At 43.4% G+C, this 16,870-nt stretch overlaps 1 protein-coding gene across 9 annotated transcripts in view; it reads left to right on the forward strand.

Moving 5' to 3' along the window:
* The window catches only part of arhgef12b (Rho guanine nucleotide exchange factor (GEF) 12b), a 43,495-nt gene extending 26,969 nt beyond the window's left edge, over nt 1-16,526 (forward strand). For 7 of the 9 annotated variants that reach the window (XM_083532092.1, XM_083532090.1, XM_083532094.1 and 4 more), the window contains 35 exons: nt 631-680; nt 943-1,000; nt 1,083-1,279; nt 4,017-4,136; nt 4,228-4,353; nt 4,735-4,860; nt 4,947-5,045; nt 5,125-5,235; nt 5,360-5,458; nt 5,549-5,591; nt 5,871-5,976; nt 6,922-7,059; nt 7,915-7,947; nt 8,900-9,014; nt 9,099-9,210; nt 9,329-9,547; nt 9,629-9,770; nt 10,254-10,289; nt 10,379-10,536; nt 11,023-11,169; nt 11,275-11,360; nt 11,446-11,571; nt 11,656-11,770; nt 11,862-11,962; nt 12,216-12,293; nt 12,396-12,471; nt 12,707-12,874; nt 12,955-13,042; nt 13,137-13,193; nt 13,324-13,418; nt 13,982-14,251; nt 14,526-14,771; nt 14,864-15,084; nt 16,045-16,120; nt 16,227-16,526. In XM_083532092.1, the coding sequence (XP_083388218.1) occupies nt 631-680; nt 943-1,000; nt 1,083-1,279; nt 4,017-4,136; nt 4,228-4,353; nt 4,735-4,860; nt 4,947-5,045; nt 5,125-5,235; nt 5,360-5,458; nt 5,549-5,591; nt 5,871-5,976; nt 6,922-7,059; nt 7,915-7,947; nt 8,900-9,014; nt 9,099-9,210; nt 9,329-9,547; nt 9,629-9,770; nt 10,254-10,289; nt 10,379-10,536; nt 11,023-11,169; nt 11,275-11,360; nt 11,446-11,571; nt 11,656-11,770; nt 11,862-11,962; nt 12,216-12,293; nt 12,396-12,471; nt 12,707-12,874; nt 12,955-13,042; nt 13,137-13,193; nt 13,324-13,418; nt 13,982-14,251; nt 14,526-14,771; nt 14,864-15,084; nt 16,045-16,120; nt 16,227-16,237 (4,049 nt within the window). In that variant the 3' untranslated portion in view covers nt 16,238-16,526. The remainder of the gene's footprint in view (nt 1-630; nt 681-942; nt 1,001-1,082; nt 1,280-4,016; nt 4,137-4,227; nt 4,354-4,734; nt 4,861-4,946; nt 5,046-5,124; nt 5,236-5,359; nt 5,459-5,548; nt 5,592-5,870; nt 5,977-6,921; nt 7,060-7,914; nt 7,948-8,899; nt 9,015-9,098; nt 9,211-9,328; nt 9,548-9,628; nt 9,771-10,253; nt 10,290-10,378; nt 10,537-11,022; nt 11,170-11,274; nt 11,361-11,445; nt 11,572-11,655; nt 11,771-11,861; nt 11,963-12,215; nt 12,294-12,395; nt 12,472-12,706; nt 12,875-12,954; nt 13,043-13,136; nt 13,194-13,323; nt 13,419-13,981; nt 14,252-14,525; nt 14,772-14,863; nt 15,085-16,044; nt 16,121-16,226) is intronic. The other 2 variants (XM_083532093.1, XM_083532091.1) reach the window with 1 other exon arrangement.
* Nucleotides 16,527-16,870: the final 344 nt, after the last annotated feature.

A 16,870-nucleotide genomic window follows, 5' to 3' on the forward strand; every position in this document is an offset into this window, starting at 1 on the left:
ACTTCTTCATGTAGTGTTTCTCATTAAGGCTGATCAATCATTTATTCATCCTGGAAACTAAGCACAAGCTCATTATCCCCTTTTACTGAGTCCTTACAATGTGTCTTGTCTCTTTGTCTCTCTTTTTTCCTCTACTCAATTTTTCTGTCTCTTCTATATCTCTGTCTTGTTTTCATCGGCCTGTCTCTCCTCTCCACATCTCCTATGTGTCTTCTCTGTCTGTCTCTTTCTTCTGCTGTCTTCTGTGTGTGTGTTTTCTGTTTAACATTATTGACTTCTCTTATACCGGTCTTTCTTATACGTCTTCCCTTTACCTGCCTCTTGTCTGCTGTCACTGTCTCCTTGACGTTTTTCCCCACATTTCCATTTCACATCTCTCTCTTTCTCCTGTCTCTTTCTAAACGTCTCCTCCACTCTGTCTTACATCTGTCCGCTATCTTGCTCTCTCTCCTATACGTCTCCGCTCAACCTGCCATGCTTTCTGTGTTGTCCTCTGTGCATTTCTCTCTCCGCCTATTTTCTGTTTCGCATCTCTATTGTCCCCTCCTCCATCTCTCTCTTTTTCTGGTTTCTCCTCTGTATCTTTCTGTCCTCTCCCTCATCCCCTCCCTCTGTCTCTCGTGTTGTCAGATGGAGCTGCTATGCGAGCTGGCGTTCAGACGGGTGACAGAATCATCAAGGTAGGTTGTATCATATGGAACAAGTGAACTATGAAATCATCCATTCATTTTGCCAGAAGATTTAAGATTCCTCGGGTCATATAAACCTGTCAGATTGAGCTCTTTTTCCCGTTTTACACGCACACAGACTCGCATCTTTACGCCCCCTCCTGGCAAACTGCAGTAACACACAAACATGACTAAATGATCTAGGGTCTTCTGCTCAGTGTTAGTCAAATGATCAGATTTCTTTTTAATTCTATGTATTTATTTTGCATTTCAGGTCAACGGGACTCTAGTAACACATTCCAATCATGTCGAAGTTGTGAAGTTAATCAAATGTAAGTTTATCGGTTACTGGAGCACATCATGTACCTGGAAATGCGACGCCGTGTTTATTATACTGCGCGTGTGTGTTTACAGCGGGTTCGTACGTGGCTCTGACGGTGTTGGGGAGACCCCCGGGTTTGCCGCAGATCCCCTTATCAGAGGGAGAAGGAGATGGAGACACACTCTCGTCCCTCAGCTCCCCCTATTCCCCCGGCCCCACTGTAGCAGAGCGCTCATCCTCTTCCTCAACCTCTCCCTCCGAGCGCATTACCTCCCCTTTACCCGCATGGGTAAAAAACACACACACACACACACACACACACACACACACACACACACACACACACACACACACACAAATCTTGTCTTTTGTTTCAATTACGCACTTGGATTATAGTATTAGGGGTGTAATAGTTTACAAAATTCACGGTCTGGTACGTCGGTTCAATTTCGGTACGGTTTGGGGGAAGAAATGCAAAAAATTGCTTGCGTTTTTTTTTTTTTTTATATTAACAGTTTTTTTTATTATTATTATTAACATTTGTGAACATCAACAGCTTACTTTTTAAGAACAATTCTTAAGCTTGCTTGGTTAAAAATATTTTATAATATTTAATAAAAATTAAAAGATATAAATTGATTTACTGATTAAATTGGCACAAAGGAAAGTGATTACACAAAATAAAAATTAATTAGTATTTTGGTAACACAGATGTGTGTATATAAGTGTGTTTGCGTGTGTTTAATATTTAATTTACTACTGTGACACTGCGCTAACTCTAGTTTCATTTTATACCCCTATTGTGTATGTTGTAATGGGGTGGGGGTTGGGGTGCAGGTCTGTGTCATCTTAGAGGAACATCCCTGGACGTTAAATTCTGCTATTATATTTCAGTCTCGGGATCTTGTTTCCTCTTTCACAGTTTCTTTTATAACCTGCCGTTTTTTGCCATCATGCTGGTCGTAGTCTGTAACTAAATCCAGCTAGCTTTCCATGTTCATGGTGTGGGTGTGGCGTTTCAGGAGGACAGGGTTTGAGAATTTAATCAGAAAGTCGATGTCCCGCGCAAGATGCGGACGAAGGAGCCGCAGAGATCGACTCATGTGTCCTGTTCTCCAGGTCCGGATGCTTTTTTTTTTTTTATGGCGAACGTGGCGTTTTTAATCGGAAAACAAACCTACAGTGAGGAAAATAATTATTTAAACACCCTGCTATTTTGCAAGTTCTCCCACTTAGAAATCATGGAGGGGTCTGAAATTGTCATCGTAATTGCATGTCCACTGTGAGAGACATAATCTAACAAAAGAAAAACCAGAAAACACAATGTATGATTTTTTTAACTATTTATTTGTATGATACAGCTGCAAATAAGTATTTGAACACCTGAGAAAGTCAATGTTAATATTTGGTACAGTAGCCTTTGTTTGCAATTACAGAGATCAAACGTTTCCTGTAGTTTTTCACCAGGTTTGCACCCACTGCAGGAGGGATTTTGGCCCACTCCTCCACACAGATCTTCTCTAGATCAGTCAGGTTTCTGGCCTGTCGCTGAGAAACAAGAAGTTTGAGCTCCCTCCAAAGATTCTCTATTGGGTTTAGGTCTGGAGACTGGCTAGGCCATGCCAGAACCTTGATATGCTTCTTACAGAGCCACTCCTTGGTTATCCTGGCTGTGTGCTTCGGGTCATTGTCATGTTGGAAGAGCCAGCCTCGTCCCATCTTCAATGCTCTAACTGAGGGAAGGAGGTTGTTCCACAAAATCTCGCAATACATGGCCCCAGTCATCTTCTCCTTAATACAGTGCAGTCACCCTGTCCCATGTGCAGAAAAACACCCCCCAAAGCATGATGCTACCACCCCCATGCTTCACAGTAGGGATTGTGTTCTTGGGATGGTACTCATCATTCTTCTTCCTTCAAACACGTTTAGTGGAATTATGACTCAAAAGTAATATTTTGGTCTCATCTGACCACATGACTTTCTCCCATGACTCCTCTGGATCATCCAAATGGTCATTGGCAAACTTGAAACGTGCCTGGACATGTGCTGGTTTAAGCAGGGGAACCTTCCGTGCCATGCATGATTTCAAACCATGACGTCTTAGTGTATTACCAACAGTAACCTTGAAAACGGTGGTCCCAGCTCTTTTCAGGTCATTGACCAGCTCCTCACGTGTAGTTATGGGCTGATTTCTCACCTTCCTTAGGATCATTGAGACCCCACGAGGTGAGATCTTGCATGGAGCCCCAGTCCGAGGAAGATTGACAGTCATGTTCAGCTTCTTCCATTTCCTAATGATTGCTCCAACAGTGGACCTTTTTTCACCAAGCTGCTTGGCAATTTCCCCGTGGCCCTTTCCAGCCTTGTGGAGGTGTACAATTTTGTCTCTAGTGTCTTTGGACAGCTCTTTGGTCTTGGCCATGTTAGTAGTTGGTTTCTTACTGATTGTATGGGGTGGACAGGTGTCTTTATGCAGCTAACAACCTCAAACAGGTGCATCTAATTTAGGATAATAAATGTAGTGTGGGTGGACATTTTAAAGGCAGACTAACAGGTCTTTAAGGGTCAGAATTCTAGCTGATAGACAGGTGTTCAAATACTTATTTGCAGCTGTATCATACAAATAAATAGTTTAAAAATCATATAATGTGATTTCTGGATTTTTTTTTTTTAGATTATGTCTCTCACAGTGGACATGCACCTACGATGACAAATTTAGACCCCTCCATGATTTCTAAGTGGGAGAACTTGCAAAATAGCAGGGTGTTCAAATACTTATTTTCCTCACTGTACATCACAGAAGAAAGTTTTCTAACACTGGGAAAGCGCAATGCAGAAGCGAGCGGAGCTATTCTTGATAATCTGACACATTATCGACTGCGAGTCACTTTAAGGAACATAATAGATGCACATTCTGTGATCCTTTCACAATTTCACATCCTCTTCTGTGGGAACCGGGGTGACGGTGTCGTCACAGACCGCCGGAGCTAATCGCAGCGTCTGCTTCCTCTGTGTATGAACCGTAGGCTATGAAGGAGGAGTACAGCAGAAACCCTACAGCGAGACTACTGAAGGACATCCAGGAGGCCCAGAAGCACATTCCTCTACTTCCGAGCCAGCTCAGCAAAGCTACCACGGCTGGCCAGGTACTTCTCCAACTTCACACACTCCATCCTGATTTAGTTTGCACCTCAGGCCATCGCTCTGAATTGTGTGTGTGTTTGTGTGTGTTTGAAGGATGGCCTGCTTTTTCCGAGGCCGGGGGAAGGAGACTCAGAGAAAGGAGGAGGGTTAGGAGACGTGGACACTTCTCCATACTGGCACTTTGACACAGAGTCCCCCATGAACAGCAACTCGGCACCGGTCAGCACCGCAACACACCTGCTAACACCACACACTCATTCGTTTTCTGTTTACGTCACTTCGGAAGAGTGTTTTTATTTATTAGAGCTGTGTTATGGAACAGCAATGTCATTCCATCTTGAATAAATTTTTTTTATTTTAGTGTCTGTAGATGTAGATTTATAGAATTTATAACAAAATAATGTAAAAATCAATAAAAAAAACAAAACAAGACCCTTTAAATCGTGTCGGTAAATTAAGTATGGGAAACGAGCCATCATGCTATTATTTGGGTCACATGACACCCAGTACTAATCTTCGTCGTAATTTGACGCTCTTGTACGAGTTAACGCATGCTTTAGGTTTAATATCACAATATCCTCTGCCATCACACGCCCACAGGTCACACCAAGTATGATCCAAGAAAGCCCGTACCAAAGAGACACGCCATGCCACAGCCCTAAGTCGACGCTGCGCGTCAGCCTCAACTCGTGCCCGTCTCCCGATGTCGAGGATGCGGTCGACCTGGTGAGCGTACCCTACGTTTCTCATTAAGTCCTAGGGTTTTTTTATCCTAACATCCCTAACAAGGTTATCTCGCATCACATGGGCAGGACTCAAACTATCCGTGTAGCGTGGGGAGCCCGTCGTCCCGTCTGCCTCCTCCCATCATCGGAGCTGAGGACGATGACTTCGACACCGAACAGGAGCAGGTGACGACTTTATCTTTATTTCTTGGGTAGAGGTTTTAAAGAAGTGATTTGATAGATTTCATTGCTTTATTTGTCACAGATGAACGGTCAGTGTAGCTGTTTTCAGACCATAGAGCTGTTGAAGTCTCGACCTGCTCACCTTGCTGCCTTCCTGCACCACGTGGTCTCTCAGTTCGACCCTGCACCTCTGGTACAAAATAAAACACCTTGCCGTTCTCTACCTTTTCGAGACATTTGTTGGGCTTTTTGTTTTTCTTTCTTTTTTCCAATTAAATAATAAATACGGTTAATCTCACTCATTTTTTCCCCCCCAGCTGTGCTACCTCTATGCCGAGCTTTACAAGCAGAGCAACCCCAAAGAGACGCGGCGGATATTCGGGGAGCTTCACTCCACGTTCATGGACCGATCAGCGGTGAGCCGGTTGCAAACACATTCCCGCAAGGTGCAATCTCAGGCTGAAACGCACATCATGGTTAACTTTACTCTTTCATTTTCCACCCAGCAACTGAAAGTTACGGTGCCAGATTTAATCTCAGCTGACATGGGTAAGTGCACGCAGTTTCTGCCTCTGTTATTGTTCCGGGTTTAGATTAGATTACGCAACTTGCACTCCTGGGTGTCGTGGCCGAACGCTGATATGAGTCATAGCAAGGCTTTGCGGGGGATTCTGATTAGACGGAAGGTGGTTGTAGGTTATTTTACTGGAGGTTCCAACTGTGAGACAAAGGGCAGATTTTTACTCTGATTATTTGAAATAATTAAGTGTTTCGGCTTGTCAGTGTACAGAAATGTAAGTGTGTGTGTGTGTGTGTGTGTGTGTGTAGATCGATGGAAGCCTGATTTAATTTCAGAGGATATTCAAAGACAGCATGTGCAACAGATACAGGACATACTCCTACCTGACATCCAGAAACATCTGGAAGACTTCAGGTAATAGCCACACACACACACACACACACACACACACACACACACACACACACACACACACACACACACACACAAACACTGATGTTTCTAGAGGTGGTAACTTAGTGGTCATTGGACTTTGGACTTGAAGGTCATAAGTTCAAATCCCAGCCACACCAAACTGCTGCTCTTGGGCCCCTGAGCAAGGCCTTTAACCCCACAGCTGCTTAGTTGTTCGAATGAAATAAAATGAAAAGCCGCTCTAAATAAGGGCGTCTGCAAAGGCTGTTAATGTAAAGGTCGACCGATAGTGGATTTTACTGCTGATGGCCGATTAATTATCCGTTTATAATATAGATTCGCTATAAAAAAACACATACCCCATCTAAAATAGTACTGACATTTAAAAAAAAAAAATAAATAAATAAAATTACTGAATTATGAAAATGTGCTATATGATATAAATATATATTAATTGTATTGATAAATGTTGAGGAAAATAAAAGACTCACGGTCTCGCATTCTCCAAATAAATAAAACCAGTTACAGCCCAAATTAATAAATAAGGCAGTTCAAGTAAACAGCACGTGGCATCAGTGATTCGCCTCTAGAGGCCGCTCTCGTATGGTTTAACGCAACCCGAAAAAACTATCATTTATTTTGATATATATATGCATATAATATATAAATATATTTGCCGGTAATATTAGCAATCAACTATCAGCACAGATTAATTGGTCGACCTCTAGTTGCTTCTGCTTCACACTGCAGCTTGAAGTAAAAAAAAAAATCATTGTTTGAACCCTATGAAGTAAGTATCAGCACACTCGAATGTTTTAATTAAACCGATTCCACTGTTGCTCATCTCATCCTCATATTTTCATGGGTAGAGAAGTTGAAAATGAATCGTATTAGTATGTAAGGGATCATGTGCACACGTGTAGTTTTTCTTTTTTTCTACTTTAGGCAGAAGCGCAGTATGGGCCTGACTCTGGCTGAAGCCGAGCTCAGCCGACTCGACACGGAGCGCGTGCGAGACCGCGTGGCCCTGGAAAGAGAGCGCTCCTGTTCGGAGCATATCATCTCCAAGATCAATGAAGTCTTGTAAGTGATCATGCATGAGCACACATCTCAAACACACAGAAAGACTCAGGGATGTTGTGTAAAGAGCCGGTTTAGCAACGATAAGTCTCCTGTGGTGCATTCAGAATGAAATCCTGAAGTTTTCTCTTGTTTTTAATTGAAATATACATCATCTTTCAGAAGTACATACAGAAAAAAATGTTGTACGGACAATTTTTATGAAACTTCTCCAATATATTTAAAAATAAAACTGCAAATTGAAAACAACTATACATCTCTTTACTCAACTCAACTCTTCCCCCCCCGGGGCACATCCGAGGCCACGGCACTCTCGCGTGCCGAGCGCGACGGGAGCCGAACGTGTCGAACAGGAAAGTTTAAGGAGCAGATTAAGACAGCTTTCTCGTCTTTCACACGTGTCCTTTCAGAAGCCCGATAGCATCAGAAGACAGAAGCTTCCAAACCTACTGGGGTTTGTTTGTTTTTTGTGTTTTTTTGGACGAGCCGCTTCGCCCTGGCTCTTGGCTCGGAAAGCGGTCCGACGACTCCTCCGGAAACGGATTATCATTGTCGTTTTCGAGTTGGCGACCGCTTGTCGTACAGTTCGCTCACGCAGACGCGAGGCACACAAATCCTGATCCGTTACTAAACAACAGGACCGCATTTAGTGACCTGAGTGAGGTCTTACACCCAGCAGAGGAATATTAGAGTAACAGACCGCACCACAGATATAAATAAAGATATGCAAAGCGACAGTAGGGGTCCAGTAATCGTCAGCCATCCCGGAAAAACCCTGTTCATAAACTTGTTCTTATTTTAGTGCAAAATCAAGAAGTAAAACTCTGATGCCTATGTGTGTTCGCTTTTTTCTCACAGGTTGACGCCATCGGCTACCGAGGAGGAGAAGTGGTAAGGGGAAATATCCTGACGCTTTACACTTGACATCATCATCTACAAGGACAACTGCATGTTTTGTGCTGGTCTAATATTTACTAGTTACTATTTACTACTTTCCTTTTCATTTACGGCATTACGCTTAGTACCGTGATCCACACCTCGTCCATATGGTGAACATGCTGGAGCTGGGTGTGTGTGTGTCTGGGCAGATGGTAGAGGAGAGAGAAGGCTTGTGTTGCTCAGCAGAAGGTTGGGGGGAATATTGGTGCTGTTACCCAGCATGTGGCCAGGCGTTGCGTAATCACCACGACCTCCTTCACCCCACATGACTACATGAGAGCATTTATTTATTTATTTTTTCCCTTAAACTTCCCCAGCAACTGTTACAGTCACTTTTTTTTTACGTTTGACATTAGCTCCCCCTGCTGGTCAGAAATTACAAGACTGGATTCAAGGGCGGAAGAGTACTTAAATGAATTAAAACAAAATATATTTTGTTTAGTGGAATGGTGCTACAATCTCGTCAGTAAATGTTCGTTAAGGAGTCTGTCTGGATACAGTGGAATGCTAGCCAGACAGCTAAACTTAGAGCGAAAATGATCGTTTTGGGATTTTTAAATAAGCTAGCATGAGTGTTTCCCGTTGCGGTACTTCCCCCTCGATTTCGTACCCGGCAGGGGTTAACATTTGAGCTGTAAAACTTGCAGTCTCCGAAAGGAGTTTCAGTCTCTGGAAATTTCCCAAGCAGAGTATTGCACTGAATATGTATAAAAAGTATGAACACGTTGACTTCAATGTATTTAATTCAATTTCTCTGAACGTTATTATTACTCCGAGATTTTTTATGTAACCGTAAGTGAGATGCAAAAGTTTATAGGCGCTTTGTTAAATAAAAAAATAAAAAAATAATCGTATGTGCAGCAAATCCGATACGCTTATCGTTGACGAGTTCGATTTGTTTCAGTACGGCCATGCAGTTCGTCATCCAGGCCTACATGAAGCACCTCGGGGTCAAGGTGAAGGAATCTCGGGGCTTCGAGCCCAAGCCCAAGCTAATCAACCTTCTCCCTAAAATCAAGGTAAGCGTTTGTTCTTTTTTTTGCGCTTCATTTCAGCGTTAAACCCCCGAAGATATTTCCATTTACCACTTTTGCCTTGAGCAGAAGACGATAAAACCGGAGAAGGACGGAAGCGTTGAGGAGAAGCTGAAGAAATCCCGCTTCCAGATCATCCGCGGCCATAACAAAAGGCCCAGCAGGACAGACGTGTCCTCAAGTAAGGAGGAATGCCAGTCAGCAATGAGATGTGTAATAGCATGTACTGGCTGTTACACAAGCCAAATTTTATTAGTTGATAGAAATTTTTGAACGATGGACTGTTGGTGTGCACACAGTTACCAAGGCTCTAGAGCAGAGCAAGCAGCGGACACAAAAGCAGCCGTCGCAGATCTCACTAGGCACGACCGATCCGCCCGAAACACCTTCAGCAGGCCGGACACGGAGCAGTCAGTCCAGCGAAGGGCCGGACGGCAGCACAAGCTCCGTCAGCTCCCCTCCTTTCAGTGCTTCTCCCTCACAGAGCTCCGACAGCACAACCAGAGAGTCAGAATCAGGTGAGGGGTTTCATCGCTCACATAGTTCTGCAGTGTTTCAATTATTGCTTTAGGCGTCTTCATCCTGTTTTTTTTATTCAGGCGCTACTCCGTCATCAGCGTTACCCAGGCTCGGAGAGGTCGGCCCTCAGGGTGAAGGACCGGACTCCTCTACGTCAGTCACGCATTTCGACTTCACCTGTCCTCTGGACCATCTCCAACAGGAGGAGCCTGAAATAGACAGGTGGACTGTACAATCCGCATCTACGAGTGTATAAATAATATAGACAATATATATCATGAGTACATATTAGGCACTTATCTTCTACATTCTTTTATACAAATTTAAATGAACCGAATTGAATAGAACAGGACAGATGTGCAAACCTCTTCATAAATGCAGGGTTATTATTCGAAAAGAAAAGCTTGCCACTTTTGCTCATCTGCTCCGGAGACCCATAGTGAATAAATAAAAGCGTGGTCAGTACACACTGGCGCACTCCCATTTCACTCTTTCTCCAAGACTCCGCCCTCCATTTTCAAATAGTACTTGGTAGGGGTGACACTGAATAGTCTATGCTCCGATCGGAGGCTGATTTGACCACTGACCTCACAGTCGAATCTTCACAGAAGTGTTATGGGACATTAGGACTTGTTGAGAGAGCTAGAGAGGAAAATGGACATGGGAAATGCAGTAACCTCATTCTGCTTGTCTTTATGTACGCAGGAATCCCGATGGAGGGACCCCACGGCCGCTCCGAAGGTGGGCTTTGTCAGCTGCTTAGTATTATTATTATTATCAGTAGTAGTAATAGTAGAGGTATGTAAAAATCACTTGATTCCAATTTGTAGGATGGAGCTGTTGAGCTCGGGAGAGGTGCAGAGCGAGGACGATCAGGCGTTTGAGGTGGAGCCGGAGCAGGACCCTCCTCACTGGCAGACGTTGGTGAGCACAGACGTCCTCGCGCTCCTGCCGCCACATGAGATCAAAAGGCAGGAAGTGATCAATGGTGAGGAATCGCACGAGCATTCAGACATGTTAGTCGCCAGGTGCTACAAAATCACAAATTCCACTTGTTGCGTGTTTTACGAGGTGGTTTTAAAACGTTTCGAGACTAGCACGCCACAGGTCCGGTCGCTTTTGCCGAATGTCCTCTCTTAGACGTCCTGGCTGTGGAACTCGCTATTGACGGTCTGTCCCCCCCTCACAGTGCAATTGTCTCTGAGGCAGATTTGCGAGATGTGGAGCAGAATTTCACGTTTGCTCTTTATTCTAACTTGCTGTCACTGATGAAACGGCAGTGTGGTAACGCACGTGCTCAGAATCGTCACAGAACGATGTCTTTTGGCACATATACCTATGAAGGTCGATGCTCCCTGTGGCTGTGCGTGCAGCCCCGTGCTGCCCTCTGTTGGCGTGTTACCGAACTAGTCTCGAAACGTTTCAATGCCACCTTGGTATGTTTCTCACTCATCTCTCCTGCTCGGCTGTGCAGAACTGTTCTACACGGAGCGCGCTCACCTGCGCACGCTGAAGGTCCTGGACAACGTCTTTTACCAGAGGATGAGCAGAGAGACTATACTGCCCCCCGCAGACATCAAAAACATCTTCGCCAACCTGGACGAGATCGTCCAGCTACACGGTATTGAAAAATAAACACAGAGCCTCACAATAACGCAGTTTTATAATTATAATAAAGACGATGAATATAACATTGGTACGTTTCTTCTTTTTTTTTTGCTTTTAGTGTCTATAACAGAGCAAATGACGGCCATTCGGAAGAAGAACGATACGACAGTCGTGGACCTCATAGGAGACGATTTGCTGTCCTGGGTGAGGAAAGAAATGCACCTTCTCTCTTTCTTCTATCTAAATTATATGTAAAATATAGATGTAGCTGAACTTTTCCTGCATGTAGTTCAGCGGAACGGAAGAAGAGAAGATCAAGCGGGCAGTAGGAACCTTCTGCAGTAACCAGCCCTTTGCTCTGGAGCTTATTAAGAGCAAGCAGAAGAAGGATCAACGATTTGCTGCCTTTGTGCAGGTCAGACTTGAACCTTAACGAAAACCTGTCGATTTAAAGCTTAATGCCGTCGTAATCGAGCTCGTTTTGTCTTCCCTGAGACAGGATGCCGAGAGCAATCGGCAATGTCGAAGGCTCCAGCTGAAGGACATGATCCCTGTGGAGATGCAGAGACTCACCAAATACCCACTTCTGCTCGAGAACATCGCGAAATACACCGGTAGCAAACCCTCCTCATTCCTCCCCATCGTCCCTGACTTTTAACCCCCTTGCCAATGATCCTAAATAGCGTGTGTCTGTTTCGTTGTCAGACGACATCGAAGAGAAAAGCAAAGTGAAACGAGCCTGCGAATGCTGCCGGCAGATCCTCAACCACGTCAACCAGGAAGTCAAAGAAGCCGAAAACAAACAGGTGAGCAGACCACAGCAAGGCTTCACGCCTTATATATGTATGTATGTATGTATCTGTGTGTGTGTGTGTATATATGTATTCATTTGCCACATAACATTTGTTTAGCTGATTTTCCCGGTCTTTTGCGGAGAGCACCATAGACGAAAAAACTTATAGGGAATTGTTTTTATGGAGTTTTATGTTGACATAATGAAATTTGTACTGTATGTATGTGTGTGTATATCAATATATTATTTGTTTTTCCATGTTTTAGAGGTTAGAAGACTACCAAAGAAGACTGGACCTGTCATCACTGAAGCAGAGCGAGTACCCTATGATTGCAGAGTTTAAGGTAAGCATGGACCACTCACTGTTGTTCTACAGTCACATGGCCTGTAGTGAAATTATATTGGAAAAGTCTTTTTTTTTTTTTTCCTTCTCCCCTTTTCTGTAGAACCTCAACTTGACCAAACGGAAAATGGTGCACGAGGGACCACTTTCTTGGAAAGTGAATAAAGACAAGACTATTGGTAAGGAGTGGAAAAAGCATTAGTGTTAGAAAAAAGTGTTGTTGTTTTTTTTTCACTTTTACATCTATATTTGTTTATATTACTGGCCCAGATTTGTGTGTGTGTGTGTGTGGGGAGGATAAAGACTATCTAAAAATAAAAAATAACACAATGCCCCTTTAAGATTAAAACAGTAAAAAAAAAAAAAAAACTCATAATATGCTTTGTCCTAACAAGCATGTATTGTGTTGCTCAGAGCTCTACACGCTCCTGCTAGAGGACATCCTGGTGCTGCTCCAGAGGCAGGATGAGAAGCTGATCCTGAAGTGCCACAGTAAGAATCTGGCAGGCACGGCCGAGACAAAACACATCTTCAGCCCGATCATCAAGCTCAGCACCGTCCTGGTGCGCTCTGTAGCAACAGGTACGCTCAAACAGGAAGTGAAAATAAACAAGAGAACGAAAGAGTCTGTACTAACTGTGCGTTTATGATGCCGTTTACAGACAACAAAGCGTTCTTCGTAGTGTCCATGTCGGATTACGGGGCACAGATCTATGAGCTGATGGCGCAGACCGTGTCCGAGCAGAAGACGTAAGTTTGGTCCTTCCGTGGGAATGAAGTGAATTTTGACTGAAAATGTATTTTTTTTAATCTAGTTTGTTTTTTTTATGTTTCTGTTGTCCAGGTGGCACGACCTCATCGGGCAAAGGGCAGATTGTATGAAGAGCCTGCCTCAGAACGAGTGAGTTCCATTACCGCAACCATTCTTTTTTTACCTGGAAAACAAGTAACACTGGCAGTTGCCTTCTTCTGTTCGCTTACGGTCATCGCTTTAAATCAGATGGCTAATTACATGTCCGACTGGTTTGCAGCGCGGAGCGGGAAGCTGACGACGAGATGAACACTGGTATGCCGAAACTGAACAAAGATCCAGATCGCATCTCTACTGGAAGCGTCCAGTCCCCAGGTACCCGATTGATGAGGCTGTAATTACGAATGAATGAATGTTCAGAATGCATTATTCATTAATCGTTGATAGAATATGGCCTACAATATGCAAATGAGTGCTGTAAAAAAATGGAAGGGCCATGATACTTGGTCATATTTACTTCTGCTGCTTGGACAGGATCAAAGATTTCCTCTGATTTCTTGGATTTTTTGAAACACTGGAATTTATTTGGACGTCAGTTGCATTATTATTTGGAGTAAATCTCTTTAGTTAAAATTAGTGTGTAAAAAAAAAAAAAAAAACTGTTTACTCAGTATTTATTAATTACCCACTTAGATTTGTAATTAGAATGGCCAATTTTATTAAATGCTCTGTAAAACTTGAAAACTGCGAACCACACACTTGATCCACTATTTGGGAAGAGTGCTTTCACCCTTGTGACAATTGTATTCGGTTTGTTGTCCATGTGAATATGATCCATATAATCTATAACAAATTGTATTCAGATGAAAGCAGGAACCATCTCAAGCTGATCAGTTTTTGTTGGTAGATTCGTTTTCAAAATGCTTTTTTTGGCCTAGAAAAAGATGCTACTTCAGAGATCATCCAGCTCCCTGCAGCAGGAAGCAACCCGTTTGACACCAAGTCAGATGATGAGGAAGAGGCAGAGGAAGAGGTTGAGCGCTCGAACTCGGTGCAGGTTCAGGAGGAACAGGAGGAGGAGGAGGAAGAGGAGGCCTTCTTAGACACGGAGCTTGCCGAAAGACTTCCGTTCTTGAAGCAGGGCTCGAGGCACGCCATCGCTGTAGAAGATCTGCCTCCGCTAATGGCGGACGAGGCACTTCGAACCTGTGAGTTCAGTCTGTTTCTCAGTACGATGCGAAATTCGACACTGAGGAACTGCGGTGGTGATGCACAAAATAATCCTTTATTGTATCTAGTACCTCTGGATACAGTAGTACTGCTGTTCATTGTGCCTTGTGTTTACGTCTAGCCCCACCTTATGTACTCAGTACTCTGGAAAATTCAGCACTGGTCCTTAGTTATGTTGATTTTTTTTTCATGCTGCTCTGTTTAAAAACCTTTTAAGCCGCTGTTAATTACCTCTAATCGTCTCTCCCTCAGTGGCTACTCTGAGACAGCTCCTGATTAACCACATGGACGGTCAGGAGGATGTGGACAGGGAGAGGGCAGAGACTCAGCTGCCGGAATTGAGAGAAGGATCTTTGCAAGGCCCTGAGGAAAACGCTGCCCCCAGTGGCTCAGTGGAGAACGGCGCGGAGAGAACGGTGACGGCACACGCCAGGACGGAGAACCGCCACGAGCTGCCTTCAGGAGATACAGGCTTCTTCGAAACCTCAGAGGACTTTGGTGAGGAGATCAGTTACCCCCCAGAACTAAAAGTCAAAGCCTAGCATAGCATTTTTAAGTATCTCATTTCTTTCCCTCCCTCCCTCCGGCAGTAGGTAGTTACATGGTGCTGGAGGGTTACGGCGGTTCTGGCGAGAGCAGCACTGATGACGACGGGCAGCTCTGCAGCACCGAGCGCACAGCAGCAGGAGACTCTGGCATCGACCTGAAGAAGCTACTGTCCTCGACTTCCTCGGAGAGCAAAGGGCCCAACTTTAGCAGACAGGTCATGACCCACTTGCGCCTGCTTCAGGCCAACCTCCAGCAGCTGAAGGTAATCCTAACTAAAAAAAAAAATCTACATCAAATGTACAATCTACATTTTTAGATCTCAGAGATTAGATAAAAAGTACCTTTTCTTTATTAAAGAGCAATAACAAATGTACAAGAGAAAATGAGACGGGTCTCTTTCTTTTATTTTTTATTGCTGAAATTACATCATCTGTGAAAAACTAAACCTATTTAAGTTGCCATATTACATCATTACATCATAAAAAAAAATCTTAAATAAGATAATTAATTTTAAATGACTTTTACGTCCCATTCAACAATGTTCAGTTTTTAACATGTTTGTTTGGTTCTGCACAAAAGCTAACAGCTAATGGAAATCCGGCTCGATTTAAAATATAAGAATGCTACAGATAAAAATAGTCTTGAATGAAAGCATTTGTAGATTTATTTAGGCTCGTATTTCCTTTTACTCTAAACATCCTCCACCTCTCTGTTTTCCGGACTCTCCGACGCTGGAGCTCACTCCGATCGGCAGTTCCATGATAAGGCAAACACTATTTCCATCAAAACCTTGATTTAAATGAAACTCTCTAAGGTTGAAAAACACGATTCTTCAATTCAATTACTAATGCAAAAAGATCCTGAAGCTTGTGGCCAGAAAAGTGTAATAAAAACTACACTCGAAATATTCACAGGCGTCTCCAAAAATGCAGAATTCTACTACTACTTCGTTCCACTGCATAGTAGCTCAGAACACCACATCTCCCTGGGCGTATTAATCACATTTGATTCTTTGCCGGACTTTTCTTGACAGGATACAACTTAATTGTCATTGCACATGTTACAGTAAAAGGCAACGAATTACAGTTAGCATCGAACCAGAAGTGCATTGGTAGCAGGGTAAAATATTTACATATGTACAGGTTGGTATGGCTATATGAAAGAGATTAATAAATAATGATGAATTAATGAATAATATTTAATCAAATATAAATTTTTTTAGGATGTAGAATCAAAATATAACCAACTATGCCAAAGGCACTCGGAGCAACCAGCTACTGAATCAGAAGAAAACAAAGGTATTTATCCGTTCTTTAACATGTTCACTATACACACACACACACACACACACACCTTAAAACAGAGATTAACATCAGCCTTCCTTGTGTTTTTTCCCCCCTGCAGATAAAAGCTAGTGTTCCTGGAGCTGTGGTTTTCCTGTTGGAAGTAGAATAAATCGGGTCAACAGGAAGGATTTGCTGCTCCCTGCTCAACTCTTTGTGCATCTTAAAAAGACCCCCGAAACAAACCTCATACACACGGTGCAGGACAAACCCCGGTTCGCTTTCTGTGGAAAGAACAGGGGAAAATTTCTGGAGACTTTCCATCATCAATTCCTAGTTTCTCCAGCTATTTATTAGGAGTTATGAAGACTTTGATTGAAGCAGCTTTTGACAAAAAAAATAAAAAGGAAAAAAAAAGAAACATGATGGTGGGTGCACGGCTCCATAGGATGCACAGAATCCTCATCTCTTCTAGTTTTTGGTTTTGAGAGCGTAACGGTTTCCCCGGCACCAGATGGAGTCCTTTCGACCTTCGACTGCAATTGACTCACGAAATGTCCTTCATAAGGACTGCGTAAAGCCCGAACCGATCATTCCTGTTGTATATGGATATGAATGTTACCACGGCGCACCTACGCGTCTGACCACTAAACCACACGAGGAGCGGCTACTGAATCGGAGCTTCATAATCAGAATGCGGAATCCGTTTTCTCCTGGTCGGCTTTCGCTAAACTGTTTAAGGAATCGTGATCGGACATGAAAAGG

This window comes from Silurus aristotelis (assembly GCF_946808225.1).
Source record: "Silurus aristotelis genome assembly, chromosome: 26".
Classification (NCBI taxonomy): Eukaryota; Metazoa; Chordata; class Actinopteri; order Siluriformes; family Siluridae; genus Silurus; species Silurus aristotelis.